Genomic DNA, 20,493 nt, shown 5'->3' on the forward strand with positions numbered 1-20,493 from the left:
TTAAGCACATAATGACAGATTTAACTTATACAAAGCATACATTCATGGAAGAAAAAAATGGCTCATTATGATTCAAAAGGGGCATTTTTGTGTGTGTTTGTTTCAAAATTGAACTGCCTCTGAGACTTTTCATGGCGGGGTATTCTGGACACCTCTAGCCTTTCTCTTGGTCTGTGATTCACTGGCTGCATCTCTTGAGTGAAGGAACCAATAAATGATCTCAAGGGAGCTGCCGAGGATGTTGGCTTGGATCCAGACTTAATTCCACTGGAGCTCTTGGACAGAAATATCCATGCAACCTTCTCCAGGACTTCAGAGAAGGAAATCTGGAATAAAAATAAAACTAGGATCCTGCAAAGTTGTAACTTTTGCCATCGACGTTGGATTCTCAAAAGGTTGCAGGACCATGACATGGGACTTCTTTGGAGTTGGCAAGAGAAGACAGAGAGATCTACATTTTCTGAATTCTGAATGAAGTCAGATGATGCAAACGACAAATGGTTGAATATCTCTGACACGTTAAATGAGCAGGGTAAAGCAGTTTGCAGTTAAGAAAATAGTATTGTGTGGGAATTTTTGCACCGTTGGGTTAGGTTAGAGGAGAACAGCCTTGCTGTGTCCAACCTGAATCCTTCAGCCCAGCTTCATCTATATCTAAGAGTAAATCAAAGCAAGGATCCAAGCAACGACAGTGTCGTTCTAAAAAAGAAATGGCTGTATTTCATGTCTTGCTTACCAATGGCCAAAGCTGTTTCAAAGGCATCTCCAGTTATCATTTTCACAGCTACGCCTGAGTTGTTGAGGATTTCAACGGCTTCTTTGACGCCTTCTCGTGGAGGATCAATGATTCCGACTAGACCCAGAAACGTTAATCTGCCAAGTTCTGGGCCAGAAGCCAGGGCAAGCACTAAGATGAGAAAAGGAGAGTGAAAATAACAATGGACCATCTTACTTTCAATTTACGTTACTGGCAGAAAGTGGCCTCTGGAAATTTTGGAAAAATGCAGTTGGTACAGAACATTGCAACGTGATTCTCTTGCTAACAGGTCATGTTTGACCCCTCTTAATTCAGTTGGGCTGTCTTCCAATTTCTTTATCCATCCAAATAAAAAAAGTACATTCTAGATTTTGGCCCTTGCCTATAAAATAAGCTCTTTAGGGCCAGGACATTAAAATTACTACTACTATCTATGAGAACCTTCCACTAATTTACAATGTTTGTAAGAGGTGCTGTTTCATGTCCCATTTCTGAAAGAAGCTAGGGCTGATTTATTGACTTAGTTCAAATGCTTCTAGGTTGCTTCAGTCATGAGGCTAAACACCCAGCAGTAATATAAACACAGTTTCAATCACCATAGTAATTAAACAATACTATATAAAGTTGCAACTATAATAATCCCTAATCCGACTAAATGTAAACAAATTGTCAGGCTTGGCTGAAGAGAACATCATGAAGCAATCCAGCCAATGATCAGTTCATTTGCTTATGCACAATAGACAGAATCTTGCCAGATTAAACAGTTACTACTCTCACTTTTATAGATACACCTGTATGAGAATGAATGGCAGAGCCTGGGAATGGAGTCAAGAGAGGAATCAGCTTAGACTCTCAACATTCCCACAAGTGGACTAAATCTAACCCCTCTTAAATTCCATTAACCCTTAGCTAGTGCAAAATGGTTCTAATCATTGACTGACTAGATTCCTGTCCATAGACATGACCAATAAATCAGTTTAATTGGAACTTAATGTGTGGCCCTGCTTTTTTGCACCTGACAATACCCTGGGAGATTATAGCAAATAGCAATTCTGAATCTCTTCCTCTTATCCAGCCCCGGGCCATGTTGCTTCGTGTCTCACCCGTCTGTCTAGAATTTGCTCCTTCCTTCCTTCCTTCCTTCCTTCCTTCCTTCGAAACTACCACTTCACTGTAGTCCATCATATCCATAGCACTGTTCATAATCCAAAATATCCTGGTCATCCATCTCAGTCTCCTCCATTGCTCACATCCCTGTCTCCAAATGTTCTTTGAAAGAGCTTTCGTGAGCCTGGAGGGGTCTTTTTGATAATGCTATCCTTAGTATGGAGCTGTTTTCCTTAGTTGGCTGAAGACTTTCTTTTTGCTTAAGAACCTTAATTTGTTGAGCACGTCAAGATTGGGGTAAAATGAGGCACAGGCATGGACTGACCTCGCAAGCCAAGGGAACCCATGGCCTTTTCTTCTTGGGCGTAGGAAGCTTTCTGTTGGGGAGTCAAGGACAGAGCAATCCCCCCGTTGTTGAACATGGTGCAATGCTGCATCACTTCTTTAAAGGCCCCCTTCATGAAGTAGATGTCTTCTTGATCCTGGGAGAGGAGAGGGTGGAAAATACAACTAGGAGAACCCAAAGGTGCTTTCTCAGGAGGCAACTGGACTTTCTTGCTTTTCTTCCAAGATGTTTCGCTTCTCATCCAAGAAGCTTCTTTGGCTCTGACCAGATGGTGGGGAATGGAAGGATTTGTACTCCTTGCAGACAGCTTCCATTCCCTCCTGAAAAAGCATCTTTGGGACAACCATGATCCCTGGATGACTGAGAATCTCCATTGACACAACTAGGAGAACATTTAGAAATGTTGACCCTTCTATATCCTAAATTAATTGGTTGGTTTGGTCCTATTATATACATAATATCTTTAAAACATGGCATGGTGTGCCATATTAAGAAAGGAAATATTTTGTTTCTCCAACTCGGCACGTGTCGGAGATAGCCGTGAGGTGAACCTTCACGGCTAAGCTATGGTGTAGTCTATTTGACACTGGTTTATGATGTGGTTTGAATCCCACAAGGATATAGGAATAGAGAGCATCGGAGCAGAAGTTCTTCCTGAAGGGAAAAAACAGTGAAAAAGCACCTTTGAGACAGAGGACCATATTTGAAAAGTCCCCTGGATCACCCAGCCTGGAAGGCCATTGAGTAATGTTGGGTCAACTCTACTGAGCTTCCCTCAAAGGGAGTTGTGAGGATGAGAAAGAGGGAAATGGTGAGATATAACTGCGATAACATGCCGTTAACTGAAACAGATTCCTACATGAATGGTCTCTTCTATCTATTAATCTATCTATCTATCTATCTATCTATCTATCTATCTATCTATCTATCTATCTATCTATCTATCTATCTATCTATCATTTATGGGACTTATATGCCGTCCTATCTCCCAAAGGACTCAGGGCGGCTTACAGCAGTAAAAATACAATAATACAAAAGTTAAAAAAGAATTAAACTAGCAGCCCCAATAATGCGTTAAAAACATTTTAAAAATCTCTGTCAGTCCAGGTCAGCCTGATGGAAAAGGAATGTTTTAAGGCTGCGGCGAAAGGACGGGAGATCCGGGGCCATCCGGAGCTCAAGGGGAAGTTGATTCCACAGGGCTGGCGCTCCCACAGAGAAGGCCCTCCCCCTGGGGGTTGCCAGCCGACATTTTAGTTTCTAAGCTTGATCTGGAGACAACTAAAACAAGCAGAATGGTTTCTTCTGTACCTGATTTTTCAAAGCACACTTCACAGCCATCCATTTTTGCTCTGAGCTAAAGGGAATCTCTTTTGTCCGCAAGTAAGTATCGTTTATATCATCCAGGTCCATCTACAGCAGATAAGAGAAGGACAGAATGTCACTGGAAATTCATTACGGGGCTGGTTGCCCTACAGTAGACTTAAGACAAAATTGCATCAACACCTCTCCAGTCAAAAGCTGAATATTTAAGCAACACATTTCTATGTTGCTTTTGAAGTGCAACATTGGGTTTTGGAAAAGGTTATCAAACTGGGGCTATTTAGATTGAGTTTTCTTTTGAAGGCTCGGATTTCTTATCGGCCTTGCTTTATTGCAAACATATAAGCAGACTGTGTTCCCAGTTAGGTCACCTTCCTGCCAGTGGATTCACCTCTGTTAATTGGCAACACACAATTTCCATGCCTGGAGAGGCTTGGAGAGTCAACATTAAGATGTCTTAAGTCTTCCACCAAGACTTTTGTCTTTCTCCATCTTCCCAGTGCTACATTCCTTCTTTCAATCACAGCTATACTTCTGGAAATAATTATCCTTTATTAGAAGACTTCTGTCTTTCCCAGGATCCTATGTTTCCAGTCAACTATCTAATGGAAGTGGTGGCTGGGGTTAGGATTATGTGGCATCATTCCTACTCATTGGATATTTTGTGTGTGTGTGAATGCTGAAGCATATGTGTATTTTTAACTGGCTAAATTCCAAACCATTGAAGGGACATTAAGAAGAAATGGTAGGGCTGTGTAATATGCAGATAACTGCTATCCTGACTGATCATTTTTTTTAATCATGCAATCCTTAGAATATGTTAAATGATTTTCTCCTATCTTGACAATCGCAGTACAGCAAGGTGCTGCTTCCCTGCCTTTTCAGATTAAACAAGACCAAATGAAATTAAGATTAATAAGACTAGGAATCACGGTAAAGGACCTTACCTTCATAGCCAAGGCAAGGAGGGCTCCTTCCGTGGGTTGTCCCATCACCGCTGCCTTTCTGATCACTGCATTGTTGGCCACACAACCAGCCTACAAAAGTTTCATTTCAGCTTTTAGGAAGTACAGAAAGAGGTGAAGGAATCACCACCTCTATATCAGTTCTGCATTCAGTTTGACCCAAGGGATGAGCCCCAAAGCCATGAGCTAGCTCTATAGCCTTGAACGTTAACTTTCCTCCAATAAACAAGCATTTTGCATGTCGTGAAATGTTGCTTTACTTAAATGAACTTCCTAAGAAAAGAAGAATAGCCGGTGATCTCTCCTGCAATATGTTGTCCACTGCAAATATGTCATCACCTATGGGACAAAACCATTTTTGTGGACAGAACTTTCAAAATATTGATTTCCCCCTTTATTGAGATTTAGATGGTTCAGCATGGACTTTTAGAAGATGCTCAGTTCATGACTTTTGCTCTCTCTTAGTGTTTTTATCCTATTTTTTATTGTTAAAGGTCTTTCAAAAATTTTGGAAGCTGCCCTAGAGGCCTGAGAAATGATTTTTATAAGTAAATCCAAATATTTATGCTTGCCTCAGAACTGGAAATGAAACTTCACAAGCAGCATTCCGGTATACTGGAAACGCTGTGTTTGTCTTCATCCTTCAAGGCATTGTTATTAATAACAACAGGTTAGGGGAATAACCTGTTATTTGAAGTGATCAAATAATTTACCTCCACAAGTTTTCCCACTGAGATGTTTGAAAATCCTTTGATGACTTCTTTAGATGGTAAAAGGCACACATTTCCTTCTCTGTTATATCCAACTCCACTCACCTGGAAGAATATAAATCAGTAATAAGGAGCATAAAGACACAGCCAACCGTTTCTATCTACATTACAAAGAGAAAGCCCTGGTTAGGAGGCAATTCTCTGGTTTTTAAAGAACTGAACAATCTAAGCAGTCACAAATCAGGGTGGGAGACGTATGGGCCGCATTTAACAAAAAAAACCTGTATGGACAATTTCCAATCAAAGCTAAAACATTAGATAAGAATAGCTAAGATTAAGCCCATTATTGCTAGATTACAAATGTCTATGGAAAATTCTGCAGTACCTCTGCCTTAAATCCATCAGAGGTCACAAGCTGAACCACGGTCATCTCATTCGTAGTCAGAGTTCCGGTCTTATCAGAACAAATCACGTTGCAACAGCCTGAGAAGAAAGGGTTGCCCATTTTGGGTCTACGTTAGTAACTAACAGAGACCTCTCAAATGCTAAAGATTTAGTTGTCTAGTTTAAGTATTGCCCTGTTCACCGCCCTGAGTCCTTTGGGAGAAGGGCGGTATACAAATAAAATTAATAATAATAATAATAATAATAATAATAATGAAAAGAAGGACTAGGGGTAACAGGAGAGCAGTCCTCCAATATCTATGGGGCTGCCACAAAGAAGAGGGGGTCAACCTGAAGGAAGGACAAGAAGCAACGGATGGAAACTAATCAAGGAGAGAAGCAACCTGGAACTAAGGAGACATTTCCCGACAGGGAGAACAATCAGTGGAACAACCTGCCTCCAGATGTTGTGAGTGCTCCATCATTGGAGGTGTTTAAGAAAAGACTGGACAGCCATTTCTTCAGAATGGTATTGGGTCTCTTGCTTGAGCAGGGGGTTGGACTAGAAGACCTCGAAGGTCCCTTTCAACTTTGTTATTCCATTATCTATTTGAGCCAGTGTTTTTTTGTCTTAGGGTGACAATTGAAGTAACTTCAGAAGATCCACCAGGAAAAAAAGCCACTTCTCATATCAGAGGCCATCTAAAAGATTTATCCTCTTCCATGACTTATGTCTGCCAACATTTAAAAACCACCTAAGCCAGCAGCCAACAATTCAGCCTGCGCTAGAATAATGTTATTAATTTTATCTCCTTCATCTAACCTTCTCCAACGTGATTCTGAAGAGCGCTTATCTCTTGCATTTTTCAGAAAGCTTGAACTAATAGAAGATAACTTCTTAGGAATAAATCATGAGGAGGAATCACTAATTCATTTCTCTACCTGGAATTCATGTGTAGTGGCCAGAGACAACCACCGTACTGTCTGTTTTCATTTGCTTCATCTTACGTCAGTTTTTCCTGAAAATGTCTAACAGATGGCTTTTCAGGTATATATTATTGTTTTATTGCAAAAGGAAGGAGGGAAGGGAAGAGAAGGGAAGGAAGGAAGGAAGAAAAATGGAAATTAGAAAAAGAAATTGAGCAGATAGGAGAAAGAAATGAATGCAATATTTTTAAACACGAATGCAGTTGAAATTAACTTTGAAGGAAGAAATTAAATCTGAACATTTTTCCTTTTTCCAGATTTTTTTTATTGGCATATCCACTTTTTGACCTCTCCCTTTGCAAAAGCAAGTCTTTGGAGAAATGTACTGCCAAGCTTTGAAGATTTGTAGCATTTTTGCAAATGAAAAGTTTTCCTCATATTTTAACAAGGTATTTTAACGTATCCCAAACAGATATTTAAGCCAATAGGATAATCTTAAATAAATATAGGTTTCAACAATAGCCACATACAGTCTATTCGTAATGAGGACTTGGAAGATGAATGAGAAACTTATGGCATCACCTTAATTGAAAGAATGGAAAGAATGGAAACTGTCATAGTTGAATTAACCTCAGCATTAGTAAATTCAATTGCAGTATATTCCCTATTATTACCATTTTCCCCCTAACAAGGAATTTTTCTGACTCACCTAGAGTTTCCACTATGGGCAACTTCTTCACGATGACTTGTTTCTTGGCCATTCTCAAGACACCCAATACTAGCGTCACCGTGACTACGATGGGCAGGCCTTCAGGGATGGCAGCCACCGCCAAGCTGCGCACACATAATCATTTACCACTGATGTTACACACCACTACCTTTTCCTGCAAGGAAGTATATCCAAGCATCAACTTGCTCCAAAACCCTCATTCTAGAGCACAGACAGAAGACCGGAGGGACACTAATCAATTTTTGAGATCTAGCTAGACCTTTACCAATGAACTTGGGTAAATGACCCAGGAAAGCAGGGGTTTGTGGAATGTCTATTCCAGGGAAGACTGTTAGGTTGAAGTTGGCTTTTCAAGAAGACTTCTAATTCTACTGTTTTGACCTGATGTCTCTAGGGTGTTGGGAATTGTCATACAACATATCCAGACAAAGCCAGATAGAAGAAATGTATTGTAGAAGACTGCATTGGTCTTAAATTAGAGGCTGGACAACCCTGGCATTCTTTCACTGAGCAGGAAGTCCACTAGATATGTTCCTTCTTGACTCTATGAGAAAGTTTATATATCATACTGATTCATGATGTAGTATATCTGGCTTTGGCTTTGGCCTAGCATGATGAGTGATCCCAACTACTATGGGTTAACTGAAGTCAGAATCAAGTTGTTATGATCTTTTAAAACCAATTTTAATTCAACAAACCAAGTCTCTGCCCGTCAACTCAGCTTCAGGTCCTTTGATAGTTCAACATGCTATGCCTACATGTGGGAGAAATCTCTCAAACTTACCTGACACCAATGGTGAACATGTCAAGGAGATGTTTCCCTTGCAGCCAGCCAATCAGCATGAGTAAACCTTGAAAAACATAGACATCATTTACTCCATTGCATCACAGATCTGGCAAAGTAACTGAGGCCTTCTATATGCTCAAAAAGTAGCTTATTTTTCTGACCATATCCATAAACATAAGTATCTGAAGAGGAGAATCAAGACCCCACATTTAATGCAGGCCACCATTTCTCAACTTCATCAGTTTGAAGATATGTGGACCTCAACTCCCAGAATTCTCCAGCCAACCATGTTGAAGTCCACACATCTTCAGGTTGATGTGGTTGAGAAACACTGATGTAGACAGTGGGAGACTGAAACAGCCCATATAGTCTTTGGTCTCCAAAGCTTTTGGGGGGAAAAAGAGTAAAACTTACCAATGATCCCAAAGGAAGCAATAGTAAGTTGTTTTCCCAATTTATCCATGTTTCTCTGCAAAGGTGTCTTTGGAGTCTTGATGCATTAGACCAGAAGGAAGAAAAAAATGGAGGGGGAAGGGCAAAACACATGAAAGAAATCTATCGAACTGATTGGCCACATAATAACACTATCACAGCATCTGCACCGGCTACCAAGTCAGCTTCCAAACTGCTATTTGTCATCTTTAAAGTCCTATCTGGCTCAGCGTAGAGGGAATATCTTGAAGAACAGAGAGGAAGAGCTGCTACAAAGGAAATGGTTATATAAGAGGGGTTTAAACTTGGGCAATTTGAGAATGCCCTTCCTTAGTTTACACAAAGATAAAGGAGGGGATGGTACCAATAGAAGAGAATATTTATAGCTCATGGTTGAACTGTGGGGTCCTTGGTGCTCTCTGAATTTCGGTTGTTTCCTATTAGATGTTTCTTTACTAGGTAACATCATCAGTGCTCAGGAAGCACATTCAGAGTTGCAAGATTCTGTTATTATAACTGTATAGTAAAAGTAGACCTAACCTGTATGGCCATCAAGGACAAACATCTTAAAATGTACCTGGAATTCTAGATCCCACATAAATTGAACTATATGCTTTTCATGGCCAGGCACTGATCAACAGTTGGTCCACTCTACTCTAAATCTTTGCAAGTTCTACTTGGTTATGGCTGTAGTAGATTCTACACCCTGTTGCTGTAGTTTCCTTTTGTGTTTTGTCACGTGTTGTTGCTAACTATGTCAACACCTTTTCCCCCCACCTGGTCATCCTGAACGGAGTGGCATCTAGTACACAGGGCAAATTAAGCCAAGTTCTTAAAGGAATATTTTGGTGTTGAGTTGAGAACGACATGTTCAGAGTCTGTTTCTCTGCGTTGTCTTACCTCTTCTTCTTGCATCATTTTGAAGACTTCCCCAAACTGAGAGTTTTCACCGGTTCCTATAACAATCCCCTGCAGAATAAAAAGAGGTTAGAAAATGGTATATCCAAAGCTGACTTTTTGCTTACATTCTGAAATTCACAGACACTTTTCTGAAATAATAGAGGGAATTTCTTACACCCTAATCACCCCAGCCCCCTGTTTACTTTTAAAATATTTGAGGGACAGCTATGCAAGTTCTGCAACAACTATAAATGCAATTTTAAGGTCTTTTTACTGTGCTAAAAGCTTTAGATCCAGACTACTGAACTGGGAAAGAAGCCTCTTGCTTTTTCTATTTCCAAATTAAATAGTCTTCTCTCTCCAAGCTAGAGTTTTTCCCTTCATATTAACTGGACAATTTTTCACAAAGCAGTTGAGGGCTGTAGGGACAATGAAGACATGATTATCCATGGTCATGTGAACATAGTTTATTCAATACACCCAATATGCTGGATTCACACGACATGCTGAACCATAACCTAACTGCGTAGGCAAGCTTTGCACCACAAACTAATTTAAATGTGGTTGCCTAGTTTGTGATTCAGTGTTGTGCAAATACAGCCTATACATCTCAAGGAAGATTTTCTTGAGAAGCAGGCCAGCATCCAAAAATGCAGGAGGAGCAGGGATGCACATTCAGGGAAGAAACCTAGATTCAGAAGTGGAGGAACCAAGAAAATGGAGACATATCATTGATCAAAAAGGAGGGTTTTTTTCTTAATAAATATATGACAGATAACCTTAACATCTCTTCCTGATCAAAGGGACACATTGTCTTCTGTGGATAGACAGAAACTGTTTTTGTATTTCAAGAGCTGCCATCATGCAGCTCTATGGTTCACCACTTGGGAGAGTTTTCCACCAACCCAACATCTAATGAAAAAATGTCTATTTTGGACCACAGAGTGACCCATTTCTAGTGAATTCAATCTCTTCTAGTTCTATAGATTTAGTTCTGGCTGATTTAGTCAGGCTTTGTTATAACAAGGAAGAAAGCCCTTCTCTTCATCATGCGTAGGTCCTACAGCTGATAGAAGGATGAATTAGAAAGGAAGGGATCGAGACCAGAGTATGAAACCATCCTCAACAGACAACTATTGTGGAGGGTTCTCTCAGGACCTGGCAAAACTGGAGCTGTCCTTTGTCCAAAGTGTCCAGAAACAGATCCATGGTCTTAAAACCATCTTTGTCCAAAGATCTCAGAATTCAGAGACAGGTCAAAGATCGAGATTCCCAACAGCAAGAGGCAGCCCAGCCATGTTAGAAAAGAATGATTGCAATGTAAGAACGCTCAACTAGTTTTACAGCTCTGTTGGTTCAAGATAGGAAGAACTGATTCAGATTGTAGAGCCTCCAAACAGAGGTCATCACTCCCACCTCTCAAAAGTTAGATGGAATGATGAGGCTATGATTGATATCCAACAGCCACAGTGAAGATCTCAAGCAGCTACTAACAACAAACTTAAAACACACCACACCCTCAATCATACCAACTATCTTGGTTATTTGACGATCAGAAAGCCACTCACTTTAGCCTTGCCATATCTCACAAGAGTTCCCATGAAGACCACATTGGTGAGGGCCGTTATGTCTCCCGAAGTGGCTAAAATGCCAGCGTTCTTACTGCATGGCTCCACTTCACCAGTCAAGCTGGACTCATCCACCAGGAGGTCTATCACCTAAAGAAAATTGGGGTGAGCGCACTTGTTCACTGCATCCTTTGAGTCCACACTGCTCTTTCACTTAATCTAGGAGATTTGCCCATAGTCTCTTGCTCATGAGATGGGCGACTACAGAAATTAGATAAATAAATAAAGACACAAAGACAAAGGGGGGGGGTTGTCATGTTATTATCCAAAGCACCAGAGGGCTGGACAAGAAACAATGGTTGGAAACTGATCAAAGAGAAAAACAACGTGGAATTAAGGAAAAACTTCCTGACAGTGAGGACAATTAACCAGTGGAACAGCTCACCTTCAGAAATCATGGGTGTCTCCATCACTGGAGATTTTAAAGAAGAGACTAGACAATCACCTGTCTGAGATGGTATAGGTTCTCCTGCTTGAGCAGGGGGCTGGACTAGAAGACCTCCAAAGTCCCTTCCAGCTCTATTCTATTTAAATGAGGAGATCTTCAAATTACGATCACATTTGGGACCAGAATTTCCATGGCCAAACAAAGTGGTTGTGAAGTAAGTTTGCACCCAAGTATTCTACAACTGGACCTCTTCTCCTTGAATCTTATTTCCTTGGCCATGACATGCTACATCACCAGCCACAGAAAAATCTTGGAGTAGGGACTCTGAAAACACTTTTCAAACACACGTGTGGAAGAGGTTTGCGTGGACTTCCTCAACTCACCTACTCTTAGTGGTTCAGAATCATAAGAACCACCAACACAGGACTATCTATTGAATTTCACTCCAGATTGATTCATTTGACCACATGCATATGGGATGTTCAGGACCTTTTGTGTCCTTCAAGCATTACCTCTATGAGTCTTATGTCTGCAGGGATGCGATCACCGATGGAAAGACAGACAATGTCTCCTGGCACAAGTTCTCGAGCGAGAAGGTGTTGCATTTTTCCTTCTCTCAGGCTGGATTTTCAAAGAGACAAAGAAGAAATACTTACATACGGCAAAGCACATTTGTGAATGGGATGTGGATGTGGATGAAGATAGGGAGGAGAGAAGGAAGGAATTCTGTAGGCAAGATCTACTTGAGCCATTGGGAACCTATCAGGGTGGAATTCAACTTCATGGAGCTACTGTACACTTCAACCAAACAAATTGTTCTCTTATCTCTAAAGCAGGGGTCTTCAAACTCAGCCCTTTTATGACTTGTGGACTTCAATTCCCAGAATTCCTCAGCCAGGCAAGCTGTCTGAGGAATTCTGGGAACTGAAGTCCACAAGTCATAAAAGGGCCGAGTTTGAAGACCCCTGCTCTAAAGTCTGAATCCAGATATAGATGGAATATAAAAAAAGAAAGCTATCAAAGCATGTATTGATCGTTTAATAGGCTAACCTCAGACTGGACCAAACTCTTACACCTTCAAATATATTTGCCCAGGCAAAGTTGTTTTTCCTTGAACTCAACCCAGAAATAGACATCCGTCCAAGAACTGATAATTAAGATTGTAAGCAACATAGTATCACATAAATAAATCACCAATACTGATAAGGAAGTAGGAACTTTTCATCATTGTTCACATTCAGCCAGCAGAGAGGATGATCCATGGTCAAGAAGATGGATCAGCTGAGGACAAGAAGGTCCTGATAGCTCCCTGAATTCAGACATTGCCTGAATTTCTGCTGCAAAGATGGTGGCCAGAAGACTTCCGAAGCAGAACGGAAGAGAAGAAGAGGCAGTAGAGGCTCCCACCTCAAGGAGTGTGAGGTATCTTCCAAGGATCCTGCTTACCAGTTGCACTCTGGTGGAACTAACTTGTTGAGTTCTTCCAGCGATTTTTCAGAGCGATACTCCTGCAGGAAAAGAAGCACAGTTTATGTTTTTTCACTGACGGCTGCTGCCACTACTACTACTAATAATAGTAATAATCTAAGGTGGAAAATCATAGTACCTGGACAAAAGCCACGGTGACAACAATAATGACAGCCTAATGGGGAAGAAAAGATGAAGTTGATAGATAAATCAGACACATTTTTAATACCAATAAACAGTTCAGGCGAATCCCACCTTGACTATCTGGATATAATAATTAACTGCACTTTTTTTTAAAAAAGGGTCCAAACATTTTCATTTACTACCCCCCCCCCCACCACATACACACATGTGTGTGGAAGACTTTCATACAACACAATCAGCAAAAGATGGAGGGATTTTACAAGAAACACTTAGATTTTTCTTCTTGTCCTTTGGCAGTGTTCCCTTCCGATCATGCTGAGCTCAAGTATTGCAAAAGTCACGCTTGTAAGGGAGAGAAGCCACGTACCATTGTGATACTCACGGCATCTTCATACTCTTTAGTAATCAGACTAACCACTGCAGAAGCCAGCAGCAAAAGGATCAAAGGGTTCTTAAACTACAATGAAAGGAAGAGTTGACGTTGACAAAAGTCATTCTTGTTTTCTTTGTTTAACAGTCTATAATGAGACTCAGGCTCAAATTATCCTAATTTGGATGTGTTATGTGAAGACCCGTGTCTCTGAAGAAGAGGACAACCACCAGCAAGATGGAGGGACTCAGCTCCAGGGGTTGTGGGTGCATCATTGTAAGAGCTGAAGGACCAGTTTAGGGACAGATCATCATAGACGAGATCTATCTGTCTATGTGGTCACCAGGAGGGGAAAAAAAGACTCGATGGCACATCATCAATTAATCAATAGTAAGACTAAATGTTGCTACACTTTACTTCACACCCAGAATTCATTGCAAGAGATTCAGATCTTGGCACCAAGTCCAGAAGTTCTCCAGCCACCTTAACCACAGATTTCTCTTGAGCTTCTGGACACATTGAGAGTATCCTTTTCTCTCTATCTCTTAACTTACTGTCCATCCCTATAATCCCATCTCAGCCTTAGAAGGAATATTGTGTCTACACCACTTTGCAACCCCAAATCACACCTTTTCCTGCTGCTAAAATGTGCTACCTGGTCAAGGTATTTCTTCCACACCGGTTCAGTATTATCTGCCACAAGTTCATTCCATCCATGTTTGACTCTGCGTTGCAGCACTGAGAATTCTGAGAGTCCTTTGTCTAAGTCAACCTGGCAGAGACACCGAAGAAATAGAGTCAAGACTTTGGGGCAAAATTGGCTTGGCGCAATGGAGCTAAACATCTGTGTCAGCAAACAAACTGACTTTGATCAGACAGTTACCCTTCTTTGATCTTTGGGTTTCCTAGCGCTCGACTCCACCATCGTTAACATCTAGAACAGTGTTGCTCAACCTTGGCTGGCTGGGAATTCTGGGAGTTGAAAATGAAGTCCATCTTAACATTGACAAGGTTGAAAAACACTGATTTAGAGGATCTTAAAAGAACTTCCCAAGATGGGAAACTGCTGCTCTGCAAATAACGTCTTCAAGGAAATAGGGCTCCTGATGATCAGAGTTATGAAAGATGTAGCATCCAAGGCAAGAGGCCTTCTCCTTCTACCTCACTGAAGGCAGGAGAGATAAGCAAATGGAAATCTGATCTGTTCTTCTCCTCACATAATTCTAGTTGGGGCCAATGTGTATATCTTCATTCAAACACTTGAACTGAGATAGCCTAGATCAGGGGTAGGCAACCTCGGCTCTTTTTTGACTCATGGACTATGCTGACTCAAGAATTCTGGGAGTTGAAGTCCATGAGTCATAAAAGAGCTGAGGTTGCCTACCCCTGGCCTAGATAAAACACTTGGCTAGCCTGAAACCTGACCCAACTGTGTATGTGTGTGTTAGTGTGTACTTTTGCTACTTGCCTCATAAATTCAAAAGAAAGAGGTGCAGTTAATTAAACGGCTTTTCATTGTCCTCCATGACAAAAGGGAAAGTCATGGTGAATCAAAATGTTGGCTTCTCAGTTCTTGGACACTTTTTCAATGTTGTGGCTACTGATTGGGGGGGGGGGAAGATCACAATCTTGTGTTTATTCCTAAACTTTCTTATTCATACAGTACTTGTACTGGCTTGAATCTTTGCAAAGAGATTGTCTTCTTAGGCAGAGAAAACATTGTGGCTGTGGAAAAAAAAGTAATTATCTATCAGCCCTCTTCGGCTGACATTCTTCACCTGAACGGTTTTAAACTGGTTAGCAAACATTCCTTCGTTTCATAAAAAGCTCTTCAGATAGACAATATTTACCTTATTCTGAACAGATCTTTTTAAGCCATGGAGGGACAACCCTTTTTCTTCTAAAGGGATAATACTAAACTGCTCCTTTGAGGGTCTGGTGACAATTACCTGCAAGGTTTTGGCCAGCTCTTCTACTTGACATTGGCAAGCTGTTTTGGGTGGAATGGCCTCAATTTCTTTCTCTTGATGAAGTGACTTTGGTTCAGATTCATCTTCTGACTGGTCATGCAAGCAATAAATTGAGAAGCATTAGCCGTTAAGACTCTCCTTGATCCTTGTCTTAAATCACTGTTTGGGGTAGGGAAGGCGCCCAGTGCCCAGTTTCACACATAAATGCCGATTCTTTGTCCCTAACAAACATCAAATGAACTTTGACAAAGAGGAAGGCATTATTTGTCTTCCCCCCTCTTGATCAGAGGTGGGCCTTTCAAATCCGTTAGGCATAATTATGGGTCTTCTGCCATATTGGGTTAATTTGCCCATTACAAATTTAACACTCCGCTTTACAAGATGTTGTATTTTTGTCTCTGGAAGCCATCGGGCAGATGCTTTTCCCGATGAGCATAGCAGGGAAACGACGAAGGAAAGGCTTAGTGTTTGATGGGTGATGTCTCCAATTGTCTGTCCCATTTTCCTTGGGAAAAAATTTCTGGAGGCCATCAAAAAATGGGGTATAAGTTCATGGGGCTATGGATTGATTGTGGATGCACTAAGGTAGGGATCTTCAAACTTGGCCCTTTTATGACTTGTGGACTTCAACTCCCAGAATTCCTCAGCAAGCATACTGGCTGAGGAATTCTGGGAGTTGAAGTCCACAAGTCATAACAGGCCCAAGTTTGAAGAGCCCTGGACTAAGGTTTCCTTCCATCGTTCCACTACTAGAGCAACATTTCTCAACCGTGGTCACCTTAAGATGGGTGGACTTCAGCTCCCAGAATTCTTCAGGGAGTTGAAGTCCATACATCTCAAAGCATGCTGGCTGGGGGATTTGGGGAGTTGAAGTCCACATATCTTGGGGAATTCTGGGAGTTGAAGTCCATAATTACAAAGCTGCGAAGGTTGAGAAATATGCTGTAGCCTAGCAGGCTCTAGCTGGGTAGTTTCTGAATATGTGACATTTTTTTGTTCATGGTAATTAATACCCCAGGCCAGGAGTTTCATAAGACCTGGGTTGTGAAAATGAGCACTGTGTTTGCTTTGGTTTTCAAGTTTTTCCCCCCTCTCTCTCTTGCTCTTTTGATTAAGTTCATTGTGACTTCAAGTTTAAGAGTTAAAGTAAACACTGCCCTTAAATCTCCGGGAAGCAGATAAATGTGTTTTTTTTGTTGTTGTTAAGGGAAGCAATCCAGAATGGACCCAGAGCTGCAATGCATCAGAAAATCTAAAGGAAAGACTTTTGTGTTTGCATTTGGTTTGGTGTGCCAAGGTTCCCCTTTGACAAACTTTGCCCTTGACAAGCTAAATACAATAAAATAGGCAGGTTGTCTCTCACCAGGTTGTTTTTTTTTGGGGGGGGGAGGAAATAGAATTATTAGTTTAATCAGGCCAACGTGGACACTGAGGAGGGGTGGGGAAGGTTAAACATGCTTTTCTATGAGCCAGGATTAGCTTTGCAAGGATTAGATTTGACACAATGCATAGACATCCGAATCAAAGGCAGGGTTGTACAGGTTTGGCCACTTTTAAGTCTTGGAAACATCAACTCTCAGAATTCCCTAGCCAAAATGGAATTCTGGGAGTTGAAGTCCACAAGTCTTAAAGTGGCCAGAGTTGGACATCTCCTGACGTTAGGGCGTTTTACAGCTTTTCTCAGTTCAAATAAACCAAGTTTATAGTCTTCGTGGGTGTGATGGGAATCTTGTAAACATTTGAACAATGCAGTCTCAGAAGCCAAGGAACCAGATACAACTTCCTTCCAGTTATGGAAATGACACTTTTTATATCTTCTGTCATGGGTGCCTTTCTTCATTATTATTATTATTTTAGTTTTGTTCTGCTTTGGGAACAACTGGCGTGAAATTCAGGTGATGGATGGATGGATGGGTAGATACTATGTTCTTGATTCAATACTGTATTTTTATTTTTATTTTTTTAAAAAGCTCTACTCTTTCATCTGGAGTGCTAATCTTACAACTTTTGTTGTCCACGTATATATAACAAGGAAACGTGTCTTCTGTTTTCTGGCACTCATAGGCAAAAAAAAAAAACAACACCCAAGAAAAAAACCAGTTGCCTTTCTTGGTTAAAGGTAAAGGTAAAGGTTCCCCCGCACATGCGTGCTAGTCGTTTCCGACTCTAGGGGCCGGTGCTCATCTCCGTTTCAAAGCCGAAGAGCCAGCGCTTGTCCGAGGACGTCTCCGTGGTCATGTGGCCGGCATGACTAGACGCCAAAGGCGCACGGAACGCTGTTACCTTCCCACTGGAGCGGTCCCTATTTTTCTACTTGCATTTTTACGTGCTTTCGAACTGCTAGGTTGGCAGAAGCTGGGATGAGTAACAGGCGCTCACTCTGTTACGCGGCACTCGGGATTTGACCTGCCAAACTGCCGACCTTCTGATCGACAAGCTCAGCGTCCTAACCCACTGAGCCACCGCGTCCCTTTTTCTTGGTTAGTTACCATTAATTAACATCCATTCCAACATATGTAAAACCAGCATTCCAGCTAAAGAGATGCATTAAGCTCCTTGCTCTAAAAAAAAAAGCTTATTAACTTTTCCAGGAGCAGTTTTGATTATTTTATGGACCCATTTTTAAATAATACATTGTTTCCTACCCCCCCTTGCTTTATTTCTAGGAAGTATTTAGTGCAGGGGAGGGTGAGGCAAGCAGTTTCTTAAAAGGGCCCAGATTTAAACTGCAACTATTTTCTTTATTCTCTGGTTTTATTGCCATCTTATTACTGGTTTCCTGCTGGCTATTTCAGGCCCCGAAGGGGAAGGAAAAGAGGCTCCATTTATTTCTCAGAACACTTTAAAAAAATATCTGCCAAATTTCATTCCTTGGGTATTGAATATCTAAATAAACACGTAACCAGCCTGAAACTTTCCTATCTCCTTAATGGCTTTTGAAATAGCACATGATGCTAAAAGTATCCGCTCTAGCTATTTTATCATGATAGCAATCAGGTGCAATGAAAGATTAAGCATTTTTAAAAGGGTTTCTTCCCCGTAACAGAAATGTTTGCCCCGAGTTTTATTAGCATACTTTCTTGCAGAGGCTGTGCACATTAATCTTGTAAGAACAGAACAAGCTGGCAAAGGAAAACTTGGAGACAAAAATACACAGGCAGTTTCACTCCCCTCATTTGGCAACTTCCTCCTTGAGTTTTCAAGAATTCTCCTTTTGATATAATAATAATAATAATAATAATAATAATAATAATAATAATAATAATAATAATAATAATAATAATAATAAGTTGGAAGGGACCTTGGAGGTCATCTAGTCCAACCCCCTGCTAAGGCAGGAAACCCTATACCATTTCAGACAAATGTCTGTCCAGTCTCTTCTTAAAAACTTCCAGTGTTGGAGCATTCACAGCTTCTGGAGGCATGTGTGAAACAGTTCTTGGATTCTCACAGTAGAGTGACTTGGGACAACGGGCAATGAATAGGTTACAGGTGAACGTGCAATGGGAAACCACCATTGGTTTGTATCAACCCAGCCACCATCTTTTGCTACACCAGAATGTGAGCTTAGAGAGCTACGTGAACCCAGCAACTGAAGGGACGAGGAAGTTTAAGAGTAGTGAAGAGCAAAAGGTCAACCTTTTGAGTTGACTCTCCCGTTCATCCTGTTTTACATCAATCCTCTCTCTTTCCATTCTTCCACCAGTCATGGTGGGGAAAGAACATTCCTAGGACTTTCCTTGCAATGTGGTTGAAAGAATGCTGCAAGAGAATCAATGTCAGGACTAAAAAGGGCTGTGCAAATGTAACGGGAATGATAAAAAAATAACTTTTTAAGAGACGGGGGCGAAAACCGGGAGAGTCATTCTAGAAGCAACCAGCCAAACAAGGTAGGTGGATCAGCCGAAGAGTAAGACGTCTGTGTCTCTATCAAACGTTGCAGTCACTTAGAAATGCACACACAGGTCTGTGTGCCTTCACCAACTCTTCTCCCTCCTCGTGGCAAGAGCCACATTTCCCCCTCTCTCCCTGGAGATTAACGAAAGTTGGCCCAGAGGACAAGTCAGACGGTCAGTTCCAACCCAACATCCCTCCCGAGAAAACCTCTCCTGACCTGGTCTCCGGTCTCCTTGCTGCCCAGGGACTGGTATTTCCGACCCAGATGGAGGAAGGAGGACCCATCCTGGAAGAACTTGGCAAAGCAGAGTGTGGCTCCCATCTTGGTGGGCAGAGTGGGAGCAGGCACAAGTGTGTGTGTGTGTGTGTGTTGGAGGGGAACACGCAGCTCAAGAAGAAGCTGCCTCAGCTACAGCTGCTGCTGCTGCTGCTGTGAATTACCTTTTTGTTTCCTGGCTGAAATGCTCACCTTTCCTCCTAAGCTCAGGAGGTGCATGGAAAGGTGAGCCGAGAGTGACACCTGACACAGACACACAGCAACGCCCCGCCTGCCATTCGCAACAAGTGCCTGGGAGGGGCCAAGTTCTTCTTCAGAACAGCTGACCTACCTGGACTGGTCTGGTCTGTGGAGGCTTAGCCTTCCCCCTCCCGCCCCCCCAGGTCCTGGGAAACGTGGCGTTGTAGGTTTACAAGAGTATTAAAGTCCTATCTGTTGCCCCAGGTCACAATTTGGGCTGTTTTCCTACTCTTGTGTAACGGTTCATTGGCGGCCAGCGTCTGCAACTGCTGTCAGCTATGCTGTAGGAGTTGCAAGCCCCAAACTCTGGTTAGTGTGTTTCTACGTACGTGTGCAGGAACATTTGCAACAGCAGCTGGGTTCAACTATTGTAAAATTGCATGCATTTGGGAAGGGAGACCTATGTTTCTGTCTCTCTGAAAGGGCTGATGCTGTTGACATCCCCTTACGCTCATAGTTCAGTTGTAATTTACTTTTTTTTTTTTTACAAATGTTAAATAAATGTTCATAGTATTTCCAACAATGTTGGCTGGGGATTTCTGGGAGTTGAAGTTCACCTGAATGAACGTGGCCAAGTTTGAGAGGCTCTGCTCTACAGAAAGACCTTTTGAAAAATCCAGTCTATGCTGACTTAACCTTTAGGAAAAGGTTCGGTGACTCTGCCTTCCCTTGATTTTTGCAGAGAAATGTCCTCTGTTTGCATGAATAATGTGTATTTACAGAGCAGCTAACACTGAGCAGAAC

At 41.6% G+C, this 20,493-nt stretch overlaps 1 protein-coding gene across 3 annotated transcripts in view; it reads right to left on the bottom strand.

Annotated features, from left to right (window-relative positions):
- The window catches only part of ATP2C2 (ATPase secretory pathway Ca2+ transporting 2), a 28,134-nt gene extending 8,353 nt beyond the window's left edge, over positions 1-19,781 (bottom strand). The window contains exons 1-18 of one of the 3 annotated variants that reach the window (XM_081335984.1): positions 19,450-19,770; positions 15,315-15,425; positions 14,021-14,137; positions 13,363-13,452; positions 12,991-13,026; positions 12,831-12,892; positions 11,897-12,005; positions 10,937-11,086; positions 9,369-9,437; positions 8,451-8,526; positions 8,034-8,100; positions 7,229-7,353; positions 5,594-5,691; positions 5,212-5,313; positions 4,481-4,570; positions 3,522-3,623; positions 2,190-2,346; positions 737-907 (exon numbers count right to left, since the gene is read on the bottom strand). In XM_081335984.1, the coding sequence (XP_081192110.1) occupies positions 737-907; positions 2,190-2,346; positions 3,522-3,623; positions 4,481-4,570; positions 5,212-5,313; positions 5,594-5,691; positions 7,229-7,353; positions 8,034-8,100; positions 8,451-8,526; positions 9,369-9,437; positions 10,937-11,086; positions 11,897-12,005; positions 12,831-12,892; positions 12,991-13,026; positions 13,363-13,452; positions 14,021-14,137; positions 15,315-15,425; positions 19,450-19,554 (1,837 nt within the window). In that variant the 5' untranslated portion in view covers positions 19,555-19,770. Of the gene's footprint in view, positions 1-736; positions 908-2,189; positions 2,347-3,521; positions 3,624-4,480; positions 4,571-5,211; positions 5,314-5,593; positions 5,692-7,228; positions 7,354-8,033; positions 8,101-8,450; positions 8,527-9,368; positions 9,438-10,936; positions 11,087-11,896; positions 12,006-12,830; positions 12,893-12,990; positions 13,027-13,362; positions 13,453-14,020; positions 14,138-15,314; positions 15,426-19,449 lie in introns of all 3 variants that reach the window. The other 2 variants (XM_081335985.1, XM_081335986.1) reach the window with 2 other exon arrangements.
- Positions 19,782-20,493: the final 712 nt, after the last annotated feature.

Source organism: Vipera berus (assembly GCF_964194415.1).
Source record: "Vipera berus genome assembly, chromosome: 10".
NCBI classification, from domain to species: domain Eukaryota; kingdom Metazoa; phylum Chordata; class Lepidosauria; order Squamata; family Viperidae; genus Vipera; species Vipera berus.